Below are 20,462 nucleotides of genomic sequence, written 5' to 3'. Positions count from 1 at the left end.
TTGAGTAAATATAAAAATTATAATTTTTTGCTTCAAATAAATAAATTTTTGAAATACAAAATTACTTCTGCATTCAAAGAATAAGAGTGGTCAAACATCAAAAAACAGCTTTCAATAAACTTAAACGTATTTTTATCCTCCAACGTAGTTACTAAACACACCCTTAATCAAGGCTTTGCGTGTAAATTTTCTAACATTTTTAATTCTCATTTTACCCGAGCGAGAAAAAAAAAAAAGACTTAGATTGAACGACATATGGTCCACTTTCGCGGCTCTGACCTGAGAACCTTTGACTACTCCGCGTGACAAATCAAAACTTCTCTTCATTTATTTCTTTCTTTCTCCCCACCACATACCGGCTTCGACAGATTCATTGAGATTTGAGACTGCTGTTTGTTTCCCGGGAAAATTTCTGAGCCACGTCACCGTCATCATCACCCTCAATCCCTTCTTGGCCTTATGGCTCCTGCTGCTTCTTCCTCCTCCTGGGTTCAACAACTGAGTTCGCTTGACTGGCACCAAGAGTCCTACCCTGCATTTAACGATTTCTCCGCTGTTCCCTTCTTCGCTCTCTTATTCCCCTCTGTTCGCTTCTTCCTCGACCGTTTCGTTTTCGAGGTACGTCCCTCATTCTCTGTATAAATTATATTCATGTCGTGAAGCCTCTAATTTATGTTCATGCGTAAAATAGATATCGTAAGTAAACAATTTGAATGGAAAATGTAAAATAATCGTACATTTTTTAAGTTTTCACTGCATTGAATACACTGAAGAAAACCAAAACTTTTCACTTTTATTCTCTTCGACCAATTTATACTTTTTCGCTAAATTCTAAAATATATCATAAAAGGTAATTTTCCTGTACTTCAAAAATGGCACCAACTTCAGACATTTCCGTGGTTTTCTCTTCTCTGTGCTAGTTGTGGAGCTTCGATTAGATTTAGATGTAAACAGGTTAAACAGCCTCAAAATTCCATGTAGTTAATTCTAATTTTAGCGTTTGACTATTTAATCGGTTTCATTGACTTGATTTTCTTACTTGACTTGACTCAGTTGTCTTCTGGTGAATTTTGTTTTGTTTTCATTTCTAATCTTCCAGTTATCTGTGGATATTCATTGGGTAACATGCAACTTTCTTCGCAAGCGTTCGATGTTTATATATTATAAATTTAAGCATGAATGAGTATTGAGTTGTAACAAACACTGCTGAGTCAGCAGTAACTATCTAACTAACTCTGAAATTAATCTTCGCTAATAAAGTTAATTCCTGAAATATATGGATTTGCGTGATGAGAAGACCGTTTAATAATAAACAATAATACCTGCATGTGATATGGAAAATCATTACATGTTTCATGCTAGATATACTAAACTATTGCTTAGCTTTTGCCTATAACAGAAATTGAAAACATAGTTATCTGGGTTCTCTCAATTGCCTGCATACTTAGTAAGTTAGTATCAAATTTGGCCTCCCCTTGTTTCACATGCCGAATGCGCTCTAAAGGAATAATTGTAATTTGATTAGTTAAAATAGCAAATTGTGTATTGAAACTAACCACTTCCCGTTCTTGTAATGCCTTTCTAGCAACAATGATTAGAAGAGAAAATATTATGTTTACATAATTTGTGTCTTATTTTTCCTTCAAATTGTTCTGATTCCAAAACCCACCCTTTGGTAAGCTAGTTTCATTCTCTAGGTTTATCAAATTATTTAGATACTTTGAGCATATTTATTCAATCTGAAGTGAATAACATTTACAGAAAGTGGCCAGACGATTGATTTTCGGAAAGGGGCATGAGAAACTGGATCTTCAAACAGATGAGAGAAGAAAGAAGATTAGGAAATTTAAGGAATCAGCATGGAAATGTGTATATTTTCTATCAGCTGAAATTTTTGCTTTGTCTGTAACTTACAATGAGCCTTGGTTTACCAATACAATATATTTTTGGGTTGGGCCGGGAAATCAAATCTGGCCAGATCAAAAGATTAAGTAAGATTGTTTATTAACGTTCCATCCTTTAATCTATGTTTGTTATCATTTTCTCCTTCTTTTGACTTTATATCTAGATTAAGTTGATTGATAGAGTACAAAGTTGTAACCTTTCTACATTTCAGGTTAAAACTGAAGGGGCTCTATATGTATGGTGCTGGATTTTATGCTTACTCCATACTCGCTTTAATATTTTGGGAAACTAAGCGCTCTGACTTTGGGCTGTCAATGACCCATCATGTTGCTTCTCTGGCTCTCATTGTGCTATCTTATATGTTTAGGTAATCTTTCAATGGACCATTTTTTTTGGGGTCTCATGAAGTGTATGATTCTTAGCCAATAATATTCTATAGTGAAATTCTGCATAACTTTCATGAGGGAAAGAACAAACAGATAGAAAAAAAGAATGATAGCAAGAAGATCCTCTGAAATAATCAGTGTGTATGTCCTAATTGCATTAATCATAAAATTGTGGCCAAACTACCTCCACTAGCTTTATTGAACTTTGGAATACTTAACTAATTCACTTTGGCATGGTTTTCATACAGTTTTGTTTTGCTTTTATGTTTAATATGTTCAGGTTTGTTCGTGTTGGATCAGTAGTTTTGGCTCTTCATGATGCTACTGATGTGTTTCTGGAGACAGGAAAAATGTCCAAATACAGTGGGGCTGACACAATGGCTAGCATTGCATTTCTCCTTTTTGTTATCTTTTGGACGTTATTGCGCATCATTTACTATCCATTTTGGGTTCTTTGGAGTACAAGGTTTGTACCCACTTTACATCCTTATCCCTCTCTGTTGTCTGTGAATATTTATTAGATAGCTTCTAATAATGATGAACTATATGAAGCTACTTCCCAGATTTTATTGAGAACAGAGAAATTTCAGGCATCTTTCACAAAAATTTAGTGCTTGGAAAGTATTTTCATTGATATAGTATCCACAATTATTAATTCCTCTAGCCATTATCCATTTCTAAGCCCTTTATTTTGCTTATCAGCTTATAAAGGGATTTTTCCTCTTTAGGTTTGGTTCTGGACTCCAATAATGGTTTTCAGTTACTCCAATTTGAAAACTGTCTAGCATATGTGAGTAAATGTTCAAATTGGTCTCTGAAAGATCACGCGATCTCCATTTTGGTCCCCGAAAGATTTTTTTAATCAATTTCATCTCTAAAAGATTTTATTAGTCACATTAATCATTCCGTCACTACCCTGACTAGAGCCATTAGCGGAAGCGGACCTGGCACGTTAAATCACACCTCACCATATAAAACAATAAATTCGATTACTACGACAATGACAATGAAGACTTTGAGGACGATGATGTTGTTTTGGGCGGGTTAATGAATACTACGACGACGACGAAGAAGACGAAGAAGGTGGGGATGAGGAGGGAATGATGCCGTTTGAGAAGATGAGGAAGTGGTTGAAGCACAAACCCAGAGGGTTCGGTGAAGGGAAAGTGTAACACTTCCATTGAAGACAAGTTGCTCGACGAAATGCATCAGAGCAGAGAAGTACAAGCTGCTACCTTGAAAAAGCTCAAGAGCAGTGTTGTTAACCCCAAAAACAGTGAAGAAAAGAAGAAAGATTTAGTTACTTTTGAACACTGGTCGAATTGTATTCCACAGATTGATTGCTTTTGTGCTATTGTTCACTTGTTTGTGTTTCATGTTACTATGTTTGGTGAAATAATACATGCATTTTAACTTTTAAGCAAATTTTGATGTTTTCTTAATTTTTCCTCTTATCCTGAATTCTTTAATCTTTGTTGGAAGTGCAGATTTTATGGAGCCTGAAAAGAATATGGTCAAAGGAAAATGCTAGGATCTAGTGTTGTTTATATTTTGTTGATGTTGTTGTTGTTTGTTTGTGCTTGGCCTTTGCATGAAACAGGGCATTGTTTTTGGCCACTGTTTACTTCTTTTTTCTGCGGTGTCTACAATTTGGCAGTTGACTATTACTGTTGCCATGAAATTTTGAAGACACTCCAGTTGTTCCGATTGGTGGTTGAGTATGGTTGGTGAACCTGCCGAAAAAGAAGAACATTCATAGGGATCTGAAATCTGCATTCAAAGGGATTCCAGGCATAATGAATACAGTCCCGGCAGTTAGGTCGAAAACAATGACGTTGTCGGATTGTACTATAGGTCGCCGTTCAACACTTCTTCCTTGTGGAGAAACAGGGGGAGGTTTTGCTCTGAGAGAACGAAGAATGGAATGGAATGAATGAGTGTGAGGAACTGAAGAGGTGCAGTGAGTGACAAATGCACTTTGGGGGATAACGACGCCGTTTAGGTACTGACATGACAAGATAACGTGCCACGACAGTAAGACTTAACGTCATTAGTGACAGAATAGATGGAGGGACTAACGTGATCAATTTTAAATCTTTCGAGGATAATGTTGATTAATTTAATCTTTTGGGGACAAATTTGGAGAACGCGTGATCTTTCAGGCAATTTGACCATTCACTCTATTATAGTTTTATATAGGAACAACAGTGGGTAAATGGTCACATTCGTCCTTGAAAGATTACTCGTTGTCCAAATTGGTCCTCGAAACCTTCAAAGATTTTAAATTAATTGCGTTAGTCCTTATATCATTTCTTTTATTCGATGTCAAAATTTGTTAATGTAACACGTTAAATGATACTACAACACACACATAGAAGTCTTAATTGACTATTAACATGATAAGCTTATGAAATTAGATTAAATCAAAATCTAATTGAGGAGAGAACTTGAGGCATTGGAATCCCTCAATTTGGAGTTTATTTGACCTAATTTCATAAACTTACCATGTTAGCCGCCAATTAGGACTACTAGGTGTGTACTGTGATGTCACTTAACATGGCACATCAACAAACTTTGACGTCGTTAGCAACAGAAGTGATGTAAGGACTAAAATGACTAACTTAAAATTTTCAAAGGACGAATTTGATTAAAAAAAATCTTTTGGGGACTAATTTGGAAAATGAGTGATCTTTCGGGGACTAAGTTAACCATTTACTCGAACAACAGTGGTGTCAGGATTTATTTATAGAGATAGAGATCAATTTGTCACTTCAACTGTTCTGATTGATTGTTTTTAAAGCAGAAATTCTTGAGTTTTTATTTTTTTGTTGTTGTTAAAGCAGAAATTCTTGAGTTTTTATTTTTGTTGTTGTTGTTGTTGTTGTTGTTGTTATGCAAAAGATGTGCCATGTTTTTCTGACTTATAATTTCAGTTATCAAACTTAATTCTTTCTAGGCTTGTTGATCTCTATCCTTCAAAAAGAGGCAAAATGCAATCTTTTATAAGTCCAGTTATTGGTTTCCCAAGTATTAACTTGTTTCAAATAGAATTATCCTATATAATTTCAAACTTAACTTGAGGAGTTTTAGTTGTCTTGCATGAAAAGAATTAATTATAGAATAAAATTTGTTGAAATTTTTATAGCCAAACCTTTCTGAATTTCCTTTAAGCACCACATATACTCTGCACCAATTTCAATACCTCAATGCTAGAGTTTGTCCATTGTCACATATCATTCGCTTTGTCTGTGCCACTGTTAATACTTTTCTCCTGTGGCAGCTATGAAGTTATTTCTGTATTCGATAAGGAGAAGCACCAGAAGGATGGGCCAATATATTATTATGTGTTCAATACTCTACTCTTCTGTTTGCTTGTTCTAAATATTTATTGGTGGGTTCTGATGCTTCGGATGCTTGCTGATCAAATCCGAGCAAAAGGAAAAGTTAGTGAAGATATTCGCTCTGGTAAGTTGAAAGATGCCTTGCATACATTGCTTATTATTAACATGCACTAACACTCAGAATAAAACCTTCTGAAAAATCGTTACCTACAATTGGTATCTGCTTGTTAGTGCAGAAATAATTTAGTGTCAAGTCAGTCTATAATCATGATGGATCGTAGAAGTTTGGGTTAACTTGTTCATGTCTAATTTGGTCTTGTTCTTTAGTTTCTTCAATGAATTGGGGTTAATAAGTTAATTATGGCGCATTAATCATGGTATCAGGACTTAGAAATTAGAGTTGTTTCAATGAATTAATTAATTAACCTTAGATGTTGATGATCCCACCTATATGTAGCCACGGTTTCAGTTTGGTCTATGGAAACTTAAACTCAACTGAAAGTTGCTTAAGTTCACATTTTCTTATGCAGATTCTGAAGATGATGATGATTACAATGACCATGAAGAATGACCAGGAATACAAATTGAATATAGTTGTACATTGTTTACAGAGCATGGACATCTTCAGTGTTGTAAAAATTTTGTGGTATTGAGTTGTTCACCTTAAGTCCATAACTATAGTGTTAAAATCAGATTATTTCTGCTGGTAGTGCATGCTAACACAATCAATCTGTAGAAATATTTCATGTAAAGCTTAGAAGGAAAACCATGATGTAAAAATATTTCATGTAAAAAGCAAGGTTTAGCAATTTTACATCAATCAATCTGTAATATAACTAATTAACTATGGCTAAAAAATGCTACCCCCCTTTTTTTGATGAGTCCCTCACGTTTAAGTTTGGTGGGTGGTAGCTCTAGCCAGTCTTTTCCATTTCTTGGTACCCGTAGAGGTTTGAATTAGGTGGGTGATGGTATCAGCAGGTGTTTCTGAATGGCTCTCCTTTTCTTTTACCTCAAATTTGTCCCCCGATAGGGGAAAGCCATATGAAGCTTCATTAGGAGACATGATTATGGAAGAATGGTTTGAGTTGTTATAACAATACTCAGCCCACAAGTACTGTTCCAAGAAACGATTTACCACTTCGGTTTGCCCGTTACTTTGCGGATGGTAGGCGGTACTGTAGTGGAGTTTAGTTCCACTGAAAGAGAACAAATATTTCCAAAACTTGCTCAAGAATAATAGGACACGATCTGAGACAATAGAAGAAGGGGATGGTAGGCGGTACTGTAGTGGAGTTTAGTTCCACTGAAAGAGAACAAATATTTCCAAAACTTGCTCAAGAATAATAGGACACGATCTGAGACAATAGAAGAAGGGAACCCATGTAGCTTAACCACTGAACTGATAAACTTGTTAGCTACTTGTTTGGCAGTCAACCCGGGTCTTAACGCCTCAAAATGAGCTCCTTTGGTAAAGCAGTCAACCACAACCAAAATGGCGGTGAATCTAGATGACTTGGGCAATTGCACAATAAAATCTTATCAGTTAGCTATAATCTAGTCCAGTTATATCTATAAATCAGAATCTGAATTATATAAATAAAATGTGACCTACTTCAGAGAGAATCTCGGCTATAACAGAATTATTTTGAAACAAATGAGGGTGGTTATCACAAAATCAGGATAACGTTTCCAACAGTTCCGCAATACTAGATCCACAAAATAACCGCCCTTTACTACAATAACTATATAACAAGAAGAAACCTTAAAAGGGAGAAGATACGTTATTTACTCTGAATTGCAATATACTCATCTCATTCTCTTTCTGACTTGAATGTTAGAATGCCTTTGTAGGTGTCCACTGCTGCCATTCTTGGGAAACCAACGTATATCTCATCCAACCCAGATAGAAGTGAATTCAACCTTGGATCGGACGAGCTATACCTCTCCCGAGACTTACTACACAAGAACATTTAGCGCCCACCGTGGGACCGAAGTTTTGAACTAATCCCACCAACATCTCTTCCACCATATTTTCATCTCTTTTTTGTAGGTTACAACCTATGGCAGAAAAGTAAAGCAATCCTCCTATCAATGAGTCATTGCGGGCAAAAGTCCAACACATGGCCAAGCTATTGACGACAATGATAACCACACCGTGGAAAGCAAAGCCACAGTGATAGTCACCCCAAAGCCATTAGTGAAAAGAACCAATCCCTTCTTAAAGAAAATTATGAGCTTTCAAATGCCCAGGAGCTTGACTCTGCCAACGACACGGAAACACTATGAGGGAATCGGTGATCCCAACATCTACGTCACTAAATTTTACTCAATGATGTTCATGAATGGAGCATCTGACCCAATACTTTGTCATATATTTCCAAATTTCTTAGATGGTGTTGCCTTGATCTGGTTTTCTGGTTTACCTGTAGGTTCTATATCAAGTTTCGATGAGCTGCCCGACCTATATGTCAATAACTTCATAGCTTCAAAGATTTAGGTGCATGACTCAGACTATCTTAGTACCATACGGCAAGGACAACATGAGAGTCTCAAGGACTATATGACGAGATTCGCAAAAGTGGCCATGGAGATCCCAAACCTCAATCCAGAGGTCCACCTGCATGCACTGAAAAGTGAACTTCGTCTTGAAAATTTCCAGAGACTATAGTAGTGACGAAGCCAAAACTGCTGGCCGAGTTGAGAGAAAGTAGCAGGCCAAATTAAAATATAAGAGCTCCAACAACTCTAAAGGACAGAAAGACATACCCCTGGCTGAAAAGAAGATAAATACAGCAAACATCAGAATAATAGGGAGGACCATTCCAAGTAGCCAAGGTCAATGAATGAGGCACATCCTTGTACCTTTAACTATGAAGGTTTCCATTCATGGCACAACATTTAACTCTTTTCTCATTTGCTTATAATTATTATTATTGAGCTGCCCGACCTATATGTCAATAACTTCATAGCTTCAAAGATTTAGGTGCATGACTCAGACTATCTTAGTACCATACGGCAAGGACAACATGAGAGTCTCAAGGACTATATGACGAGATTCGCAAAAGTGGCCATGGAGATCCCAAACCTCAATCCAGAGGTCCACCTGCATGCACTGAAAAGTGAACTTCGTCTTGAAAATTTCCAGAGACTATAGTAGTGACGAAGCCAAAACTGCTGGCCGAGTTGAGAGAAAGTAGCAGGCCAAATTAAAATATAAGAGCTCCAACAACTCTAAAGGACAGAAAGACATACCCCTGGCTGAAAAGAAGATAAATACAGCAAACATCAGAATAATAGGGAGGACCATTCCAAGTAGCCAAGGTCAATGAATGAGGCACATCCTTGTACCTTTAACTATGAAGGTTTCCATTCATGGCACAACATTTAACTCTTTTCTCATTTGCTTATTATTATTATTATTATTATTATTATTATTATTATTATTATTATTATTATTATTATTATTATTATTATTATTATTATTATTCTTATTATTATTATTATTATTATTATTATTATTATTATTATTATTATTATTATTATTATTATTATTATTATTATTTCTCTCTCTTTCACAACAAAGCAAAACTTGAACCGACTTATAAGTCGGCTTATCTACTATTACACTACAACCGATCTATTTTATTCTAACGCATATCAAAAGTTAAAACTTCAAACCCTTTTTCGCAATTTATTTCGAAAGAAATCAACCGATTATTCAACACGAAAAGAACACTCAAATATACCAATCCAAACAAACCAACAATTATAAGTAGGAATCAGTTCCAACAAATCAACACCTATATGTTAGAATCACTTCCAACAAACTAGCAACTATATGTCGGAGTCATTTCAAACAAACCAACGACTATAAGTCAAAATCAATCTAAATAAGCCGACACCTATAAGTCGGAATCACTTCCAACAAACCGACAACTATAAGCCGGAGTCACTTCAAACAAACCGGCAATTATAAGTTGGAATCACTTCCAACAAACCGCCAACTATAAGTCGGAATCACTTCCTAGAAACCGGCAACTATAAGTCAGAGTCTCCAAATAAGCCAACACTATAAGTCGTAATCAGTTCCAACAATCCGACACCTATAAGTCGGAATCATTTCTAAAAAACTGGTGACTATAAGTCGGAATCAATCCAAATAAGCCAACACTTATAAGTCAAAATCACTCCAAACTAATCGATATTTATAAGTCGGGGTCAGTTCCAACAAGTAGACACCTATAAGTCGGATCCAGTTTCAAGAAATAATCAACTATGAGCTCTTCTAAATATACACTGATATAAGCAACACCTTTTCCAGTGACAAGCTTGACCAACTTTATTTTTAAGATTATCAAGTTGACCTTGGGGGCTAATTCTCATATGTCCGAGTTATAACACAACCGCATCTCTTTCATATCTTACATACCGAGTTAAAACTCGATTTTCATAAAAGATGAACCTGCTTCTTTTAAAAATAAACAGGTCAAACTTGGGGCTCACGATATTATCATTATTCATAATAACTCTTAATTCTATTTTATTTTATTTTATTTAAACTCTTCTCTGTAACATGACTATTATTTTCCAAGAACAACAAGTTGAGCTTGGGGCTACCACTTATTATTACAATGTCGATGTATAGGTCAAAAAATTATCTAAGCTCGAACTGTAATATTATAAAATATCACAGGTCAAGCTTGGAGATTGTGATCCGTAAGCTATAACCCGGCCCAGTTATACCTATAAACTAGAATCTGAACTATATAAATAAAATGTGACCTACTTCAGTTAGAGAGAATCTTTGCTATAATAGAACTATTTCAAAACAGATTAAGGATGGTTATCACAAAATCAGGATAACATCTCCAACAGCACCACAATACTAGGTCCACAAAATAACCATCCTTTATTACGACAACTCTATAAAAAGAAGAAACCTTAAAGGGAGAAGGTACGCTATTCACTCTGAATTGCAATATCCTCATCTCACTCTCTTTATGACTTGAGCATTTGAGTACCTTTGAAAGTGTCACTGCTGCCGTTTTTGGGAAGCCGGCGTATACCTCATCCAGCACAGGCAGAAGAGAATTCAACCTTGGATCGTACGAGCTATACTCTTCCGAGGCTTACCACATACGAACAAAATTCATGGAGATGTCCTCCCACCTTCGAGAAAGAATTGGGAGAAGTTGTAAAAGTCCTTGAAGTTTGGAGGGTTTATATTTTGTAGCTTGGCAATCAAAACAACTCCTTACAAAACTCAGCACATCCTGACACATCCCTGGCCCAATTATACCTATAAACCAAAATCTGAAATAAACTAAATAAGCATGTGCCAAATCAAAGGAACGTGTTTTCCTCCCCTAACGGACTTATCCGTGTAAAGTCAAATTTCACTTAGGAGTGGTTACCATAAATCAAGCTGAAATCCTAAACGGCTCCGCCAATGCCAATAACTAGCTATAGCACAACAACTTTGTAAATACAAAAATCTTAATACGTTAAAGGTATGCTATTCACTCTGAACTGCATTATACTCATCTTATTCTCTTTCTGACTTGGGCGTTGGAGTGCCATTGTAGGTGCCCACTGCCGCCATTCTTGAGAGGCCGACGTATATCTCGCTCGAGTCAAGTTGAAGCAACCCTGAATCCGAACCGGACGAGCTATACTTCTTCCTAGATTCACCACGTAGGAACATTTGGTGCCCACCATGGGACCGAGGTTTTAAACGAACCCCACCGTCATCTCTTCTACCCTACTCCCACCTCTTTTTTGCAGGTCACATCTCATGGAAGAGGATTGGAGAAACCCTCCTCCTCTTCCTACCCAGGCAGAACTAATGGCAATCAATGAATCTCTAAGAGCAGAGAACCAACGGATGGCTGATTGACGAACGGATTTTTTGCTAGTAAAGAATTTCACAAAAGTAATCACGTTGTAAGTATAGTTTCTAAACCAACAATAATCCTTTTGTACAAAAACTTGTTTGTCACTAAAGCAAATCCAATAAAATTAAACCAAAGTATTTAAACCTCGGGTCGTCTCTCAAGGAATTGTAGGGAGGTGTAGCTATTATTGGTTATGGAAAGGTATCTTTTTTGCGTTTTTGAATAAGGAACAAGAAAAGTAAATTGCAAGAAAGTAAATTAATAATTAAGAAAACTCTTGGCAAGGTATGAGAATTAGACGTCCTATCCTAGTTATCCTTATCAATTGTGATGCGAATTGTTCATTGCTCCCACTTAGTTAACCCTTACTAAATAAAGGAAAGTCAAGTGGACTAATCAATTTGATTCCTCAAGTCCTAGTCAACTCCTAAGGAAAGACTAGCTTTAGAGGGATCCAAATCAACCATCAACTTTCAATTATTAATCAACAAAAGAGATTTATAACTCAAGTGTCTCCAATTACTCAACCAAAGGCAAGAATATAAAAATCTAACTTAAAACCCTCCCAAGCATTTTGTCAAACACTTGGAAGTCATAACATAAAAATATAGGAAACTAATAGGAAATGTAAAATCTAAAACCAATAATTGCAAGCATCAATGATAACAAAAGAAGAAAGCAATAAATCTGAAATACCTCAAATTGCATTAAATAGAAAATCAAGTCTAACATGAAGAGTTCATAAATTCAATTGGAAAGATAAATAAACTAGAATGCTAAGACAATTAAAAGTAGAAGAGAAACTAAATTAAAGGAACATTGAACCTGGAATTGAAAAGAAATAAACCTAAAACTGAGAGAAATCTTAAAATCTAGAGAGAGGAGAGAGCCTCTCTCTAGAAAACTACATATAAATCTAAATTGTGAATAATGAGAAGTTGTATGAGTTGTCCCCGTGTTTTCCCATTCTGCAGCTCTTATTCTGTGTTTTTCGGGCTTGGAACTGGGCCAAAAGGAGCCCAGAAATTGCCCCGAGCATTTTCTGCGAATTCTGCAGGTAGCGCATGTCACGCGTACGCGTCAGTCACGCGTACGCGTCGCTCATCTTCTGCGCTAGTCACGCGTACGCGTCGCCCATGCGTGCGCGTCGCTGCCAGCTTCTCAAAACTTCATTTTTCGCGTTCCTTCCACTTTTACATGTTTCCTTTCCATCCTCTAAGCCATTCCTGCCCTATAAAGCCTGAAAATACTTAACACACAGATCATGGCATCGAATGGTAATAAAGGATAATTAAAATTAACAGTTTAAAGGCCTAATAAACATGTTTTCAATTATATCACAGAATTAGGAAGAATTTGTAAAAACATGCAATTTATATGAATAAGTGAGCAAAGGATTGATAAAAACCACTCAAATTAGCACAAGATAAACCATAAAATAGTGGTTTATCACCGATCTATTACATCAGAGGCAAAACAGTCGAAGCAAGGGGGAAGAGCACAAGGATCCCAAAAACAAAGATGAAAAAGACTTTCATACGTCGGAAGCCAAGCCCATAGTGACGACCACCATAAAGCGCATAGTAAAAAGAACCAATCTATTTTCAAAAGACATTATGGACTTTTAGATGCCCAAAAATTTTACCCTACCAACAACACTGAAACCTTATGAAGGAATTGGCGATCCCAACATACACGTCACCAAGTTTTATACAAGGATGTTCATAAATGGAGCATCTAATCCAATACTCTATCACACGTTTCCCACTTTTTTAGATGGTGCTGCCTTGATTTGGTGTTCTGGTTTGCCTGTAGGTTCCATATCAAGTTTTGATAAGCTGGCCGACCTCTTTGTCAATAACTTTGCTGCTTTAAAGATTTACATACACGACTCAAACTATCTCAGCACTATAAAACATGGACAACATGAAAGCCTCAAAGACTGCATGACAAGGTTTGCAAAGGCAACCATGGAGATACCTAACCTCAACCTAGAGGTCCATTTACATGCACTAAAGAGTGGACTCCACCTTGGGAAGTTCCAAGAAACTATAGTTGTGACAAAAAGCAAAGACATTAGTTGAATTCGGAGACAAGGCAACAAGCCAAATCGAAATAGAAGAGCTCCGACAAATTTAAAAAGCAGAAAGACCTAAAATTGATCAAAAACCTTTTAAACTCACACCAAAATTTGATACATACACCCCTTTCAATACAAAAGAGAGGATGTTATCAAAGACATCCTACATTCCAAATTGATCAAACCACCAAACAAAGCAAGGACATACCAAGACCAACGATATATGGACAAATCTAAATATTGCACCTCTCATAAAAATATATAGACACACTACAGATGACTGTGTTATAAAAAAGGACATCCTCGAGAAGCTAGCTCGCCAAAACTACTAGAGAAATACATTGACAATCACAGAGACAAAGATAAAAAGGTAGACGAAAACCCTATCCAAACTTGTAGAGTTATTAACTATATTTCTAGTGGCTTCGCAGGTGGAGGATGTAGCAACTCGGCTAGAAAGAGATCTTATAGGACCATGATATCAGTTGTCGGGGCTATGAGCCGACTTCTACCTCCAACGTGAACGTCCCAGAGATCACATTTAGTTCTTCAGATTGTAAAGCAGTAGATAAAAACCTAGACGACCATGTAGTTATATCACTTCAAGTCGGCGATCCATTGGTGAAAAAGTCCTTATGGACCTAGGTAGTAGTGCAGATGTGTTGTTTTATTCCACATGCCAAAAATGAAGCTAAGTGATAAAGCCCTACAACCATCTATAGGAAAACAGGTAGGTTTCTCAGGTGGGCGCAATCCAATCCGAGGTTATATATGGTTACAAACAACACTAGGCAATTACCCCAATTGTAAAATTCTAGATATCTAATATTTGGTTGTGGATTGCATAAGCCCATATAACATCATTCTAGGAAGACCTTCTTTAAATGCTTTTGGTGCTATTGTCTCAACTATACATTTATGTGTTAAGTTTTTTTCACAGAATAACAAAATTGTCACCATTCATGCTGACTAGAAAGAGGCCAGACAATGCTATAGCGCGATCCTTAAGACAAATCTATCAAGATGAGCCGACCAGTAGTACATATTAGCAGTTTATACCTCGGAAAGGATACCTGCTTTAGCAGACCTAGACCTTCGGACAAACCTGCAAGACTGACCTATGCCTACAGACACCTTAACAAAAATAAATATGGCAGATAATGAAGAGAAGCATACCTATATCGGAGATGCATTGCAAGGATCAGAGAAATAACAACTCATCACACTACTATAACAAAATATCGATTTATTTTTCTAGACCCCAACAGACATGCCATGCATTGACCCAAACATCATCTACCACAGACTTGCAATCATCTAGCAATCTGACCTATAGCCTAGAAGAAATGCCACCTCGGCACAGACAAAAGGGAAGCATCCTTAGAAGAGACCCAGAAACTACTCAATTCTGGATTCATAAAGGAAATCATATTCAAAAGCTGGTTAGCAAATGTGGTCAGGGTAAAAAAAAAAAAACACAACGGTAAGTCAAGGATGTGCGTGGTCTACACCGACCTCAATAGGGCATGTGCAACGGATGTATATCCTCTACTTTATATTGACAAATTAGTTGACAGCCATCTGATTTTCAATGTTTAAGTTTTACAGATGCTTATTTTGGCTATAACCAAATACTTATGTATTCAGCTGACCAGGATAAGACCGTCTTTATTACTGACCATAGTAACTTTTATTATAAGGTTATACCATTTAGGATAAAAAATGCGGGTGCAACTTACCAAAGGCGAATGGAAAAAATTTTTGCTAACCAAATGAGACAAAATATGGAGGTATATGTACACGACATGATAGCAAAAACTACATCTGGAAGAAATCATGCAAACAATCTACAAGAGATATTCCAACAACTGAAACTAACATGAAGCTGAACCCAGAAAAATATGCTTTCGGAGTACATGGCAAAAAATTTTTAGGTTTCATGTTAACCTGCCAATGTATAGAAGCCAATCCAGAAAAATGTCAAGCCATACTGGAAATGAGAAGCCCTAAATCCATCAAAGAAGTCCAACAACTCATTGGCTATCTAGCAGCACTGTCACATTTCTTACCTCGGATCGCACATTGTTCATATCATTTTTTCAAAACATTAAGAAAGCAAAAGGAATTCATATGGTCAGAAGAATGCAAACAGGTGTTCACCAAGCTAAAGGCCATCTTATCTTCACCACTAATACTTTAGAAACCAGAGCTTGGTAAACATCTCTACTTATATTTATTCATCACCAATTATGCTATTAGTTCTGTTTTGGTGACAGAAGCAGCTAAGCAGCAACAACCAGTATACTTCGTCAGCAAATCTATTCAGAATGCTGAATTATGATAATCAAAACTAGGAAAACTAGCCTTAGCTCTTGTCACGATAGCAAGACGTCTAAGACACTATTTTCAAAGCCACACTATCATAGTACAGACACAATACCCCCTAAGACAAATCCTAACGTGACCTGAACTAGTTGGAATATTAATTAAATGGTTTATAGAGCTCTCGGAGTACAACATCCAATACCAAGTACGAGGGGCCATCAAATCTCAAACACTGGATGATTTCATAGCAGAACTCACACTCGATGAGCCTTCCCTATATGACGAGATATGGACGTTATACGTTGATGGGGATTCAAACATGCAGGGCTTTGAAGCTGGCATATTACTCAAAAATGGCAAAGGAATGACTATAGAACAGTATCTACAATTCACTTTCCACGCCAACAATAACCAAATAGAATTTGAAGCACTTATGACTGGTCTAAAATTAGCTCATACCCTTGGAATAACACATCTCAATGTCAAGTGTGACTCCCTACTGGTTGTGCAACAAGTACCAGGTAATTTTCAAGTAAGAAGTACTATTAGAAACATACAATTCTATTGTCAACAATCTTATCTCTTGTTTTTTAAAATTTGAAATATCCCACATACCTCAAGAGAAAAAATGCCGAGATGATATTTTATCAAAATTGGCAACTACTAGAAGCCTAATCCATCAGCCAAGCTTATCACAACTAACATTGGATAAACCCAGTGTCATATTAACAAATGTTTTTAGTATTTCATAGGAACAAGATTGGCGAAGACCATTTATACAATCTACAAACAGGAATGATACCCGAGAATATCCAAGACAAAAGACAATTTAAAATGCTATCACACTTCTTCACAATAATCAGAACCGAGCTATACAAACGAGGATTTTCACAACCCCTGCTAAAGTGCCTAAACAACGACAATGCTAAGCTCGTCATAGATGAATTCCATGAAGGGGTATGTGGCACACACATAACGTGTAGAAGCTTAGCATCTAAAATACTAAGAGTAAGATACTACTGGCCTACACTACAAAAAGATTGCATGAACAAAGTCAAGCATTACGACCACTACCAGCGTCATGCACCAATCATTCACAACCCAGCCAAATAATTACATACTTCACAGGTAAGTTGGCCCTTTAGTAAGTGGGGGCTAGATATCCTCAGACCTTTCCCACAAGCATCAGGTCAGAGTTAAATTCTTAATTGTTGCTATAGATTATTTTATAAAATGGATAGAGGCTATACCTTTGGCAAAAATTAATTTAAAAAAATGATATCTTTTGTATAGAAAAACATAATATATAGATTTGGTATACCTCACTCCATTATAACTGATAACAGCAGACAATTCATAGACCAAATATTCACAATTTTTTACAAAACTTTAAAATCATTCACTAATTTTCAACTGTAGAGCACCCTCAAACTAATGGCCTAGTTGATGCTACTAATAAAGTCATATTGCAGACACTTCGAAAAAAATAGGACGATTCTAAGGGACTGGTAGCACAAAATCTCACACCTTCGTACTGTTATACCAGCAAGTGTACTGGATCGTCCAAGTAATACCTGAGCGAGTGAGAGTTGATCCCACGAGGATTGTGGTTTAAAGCAAGCTATGGTTATCTTGCAGGTCTTAGTCAGGTAGATCAGAAAGTTATTGGATATGGAATTGTATTAGGACTTTTGGATTCAGCAATAGGGATATGTTGAAGGATTTGAGTTGCTTTGTCTTTCTGAATTAACTCTGGTACTACTATCTTCCCTGCTTGTGAATAATCTTCTTCTATGGCAGGCTGTATGTGATCAACGCCATGGGCCGTGGTTATTGATCTCCTCTGCTACAGATTGAACGCCATTGGCCGTGGTCATCCAATCTGATAAAGCGTGAAGCGCTAGCAAGTCATTCTCCTGGCGATCCTACTCAAAACGCCACAGACAAGGTCGAATCTTCCGGATCAGAGAAAGTTGCTTCTTTGGATTCTAGCCTATATCACAGAGACCCTACTCTCCCCGAAATTGGCTAAACTGGTGTCTCGAGAAGTCCCCAACGAAGACATAGATTAACCGTCTGAGAGATGTATAAACATAGCTGTTGGCTCGTGCTTTCCAGTCACGTATTAACACGAACCCAAGTAGACACGGGTGTTTGTCAGGCATGTTCATCTTAATGTGATGAACAAAGCTAATTTGTCAGATCATCCTATTCACCATGATGACGATCGGATATACATCTTAGAAACAGATCAAACACGGATCGGAGAAGAAATAGTAACACTTTTATTAATTCATAGGACTCAGCAGGGCTCCTCCCCTCAACCTAGGAGGTTTAGAAACTCACGCCGAAGTGAAAACAATGATAAAAATTAAAAATATGATCCAAAAGCTAATCCAAAAGCTCTAAATTACATAAAATAAATCCCTTAAATACTAAACAAATGACTAGTAAGGGTAAAATAGTCTATTTAGTGCTAAAATCCACTTCTGGAGCCCACTTGGTGAGTGTTTGGGCTGAGCTTGATCCATGTGCTATGAGGTCTCTTGGGCATGGAACGCCAGCTAGGGGGTCCTCTTTAGACGTTTATACATTGGTCTCTGCTCTTTGGGCATTCTCTGTCTTTGAATCAGACTTCTGCTCTAGCTCCTCAATTTTAGCCAGAAAATACCTAAAATTGTCCAAAAACACAAAAAATCATAGTAGAATCCAAAAATGTGAATTTAACACTAAAACCTATAAAAACTTAACAAAAACTAAATAAAAACTACTAAAAACTATATCAAAGTGATATCAAAAAACGTATAAAATATCTGCTCATCACAACACCAAACTTAACCCGTTGCTTGTCCCCAAGCAACTAAAAACACAGTGGGATAAAAAAGAAAATTAAGATACAATAAATTTCTAAGTTTCAAATGAAGCCTAGTTACCATCAGATGAGCGGGTCTTAGTAGCTTTTTGCTTCTGAATAGTTTTGGCATCTCACTATCCATTGAAACTCAGAGATGTTGGCATCTTTAGGAACTTAGAATCCAGATGATATTATTGACTCTCCTAGTTAAGCTTATTTTGATTCTTGAACACAGCTTTTAGAGTCTTGGCCGTGACCCTAAGCACCTTGTTTTCCAATATTACCACCGGATACAATAATGCCATAGACACTTTAACTGGGTGAACCTTTTCAGATTGTGACTTAGTTTTGCTAAAGTCCCCAGATAGAGGTGTCCAGAGTTCTTAAGCACACTCTTTTTGCTTTGGACCACGACTTTAACCGCTCAGTCTCAAGCTTTTCACTTGACACCTTCACTCCACAAGCACATGGTTAGGGACAGCTTGGTGTAGCCACTTAGGCCAGGATTTTATTCATTTGGGCCCTCCTATTCACTGATGCTCAAAGTCTTGGGCCCTTTTACCCTTGCCTTTTGGTTTAAAGGGTTACTGACTTTTTCAATCTGCCCTCCTTTTCCTGCATTTTTGGGCAGTAATAGATTTTTCTACTTTTTATTTTTTATTTTTTATTTTTCTTTTTTTTTCACCATTTTTTTCTTTCTTGCATGCATATATATTTTTTTCTTTTGCAACATGCTTTTTCTTTTGCTTTTTGCTACTTTTTCTTGCTTCAAGAATCAATTTTTAGATTTTTCAGATTATCAATAATATTTTTTCATTTTCCTTATTCTTTCAAGAGCCAACATTCTAAAATCACAACTTCAAATATGCACTGTTTAATCATACATTCAGAAAACAAAAGCAGATGACACCACATCAAACTAATTGAACTTATCTTATTTTAAACTTAAAATTCATGCATCTCTCAATTCTTTTTAATAAATTTTTTTTTCTTTTAAGCAAGGTGAGAGATATATGGAACATTTTTTAAATTTAAGACATTAATGCAAATAATCATGCAACTAGGACAAGAAAACAAATAGATAAACAGATAGAAAATAGAAAAATAACAGGAAAATGGAGTAAAGAGAACGAATCCACCTTTAATGGTGGCGCCTAGTGCTCCTCTATGAGGATCTAATGTGCTGCTTGATCTCTTCTATGTCATCCCTTTTCCTTTGTTGCTTTTCCCTCATAGCCCTTTGGTCTTCCCTTATGGCTCTTTGGTCTTCTCTGATTTCATTGAGGGTGGTAGCATGTCCTTGATGCTCCATCCTCAATTGCTCCATGTTAGTGCTCAATTCTCCAAGAGAAGTTTGCCATTGATCCCAATAGCTTTGGGGAGGAAAATACATCCCTTTAGGCATCTCAGGATCTCATACTGAGGCGGGTGCACAGGCTCTTGTGCATGCTCTCTAGTTTGCTCCATTCGCTTCTTAGTGATGGGCTTATCCTCCCCAATAGAGACATCTCCATTTATGACAATTCCTGCTAAATTGCATAGATGACAGATGAAGTGTGAGAATGCTAACCTGGCATTGGTGTGAGGCTTCTCAGCTACCTTGTATAGTTCTTGAGGAATTACCTCATGAACTTCCACCTCAGTTCCAATCATGATGTAGTAAATCATGATAGC

The 20,462-nt window shown here is 36.7% G+C and overlaps 1 protein-coding gene across 4 annotated transcripts; it reads left to right on the top strand.

Annotated features, from left to right (window-relative positions):
* LOC107643771 (ASC1-like protein) lies at positions 315-6,510 on the top strand. Of its 4 annotated transcripts, none has more exons than XR_002363301.1 (6): positions 318-618; positions 1,762-1,991; positions 2,117-2,272; positions 2,572-2,757; positions 3,779-4,293; positions 5,572-5,717. XR_002363301.1 is itself a non-coding variant. In XM_016347507.2 (6 exons), exons 1-6 carry the CDS (start codon positions 460-462, stop codon positions 6,201-6,203), a joined length of 957 nt encoding a protein of 318 aa, XP_016202993.1. In that variant the 5' UTR covers positions 320-459; the 3' UTR covers positions 6,204-6,510. The 4 variants fall into 4 exon arrangements, 3 of the variants coding, with proteins under 3 accessions (XP_020979859.1, XP_020979860.1, XP_016202993.1); XM_016347507.2 differs by lacking the exon at positions 3,779-4,293 and adding an exon at positions 6,163-6,510 and having other exon boundaries at positions 320-618; positions 5,572-5,756; XM_021124200.1 differs by lacking the exons at positions 3,779-4,293; positions 5,572-5,717 and adding an exon at positions 3,216-3,716 and having other exon boundaries at positions 315-618.

Source organism: Arachis ipaensis, chromosome B05 (genome assembly GCF_000816755.2).
Source record: "Arachis ipaensis cultivar K30076 chromosome B05, Araip1.1, whole genome shotgun sequence".
Classification (NCBI taxonomy): Eukaryota; Viridiplantae; Streptophyta; class Magnoliopsida; order Fabales; family Fabaceae; genus Arachis; species Arachis ipaensis.
The sequence above is the reverse complement of the archived record's forward strand: the minus strand, read 5'-3'. Positions and strand labels throughout refer to the sequence as shown.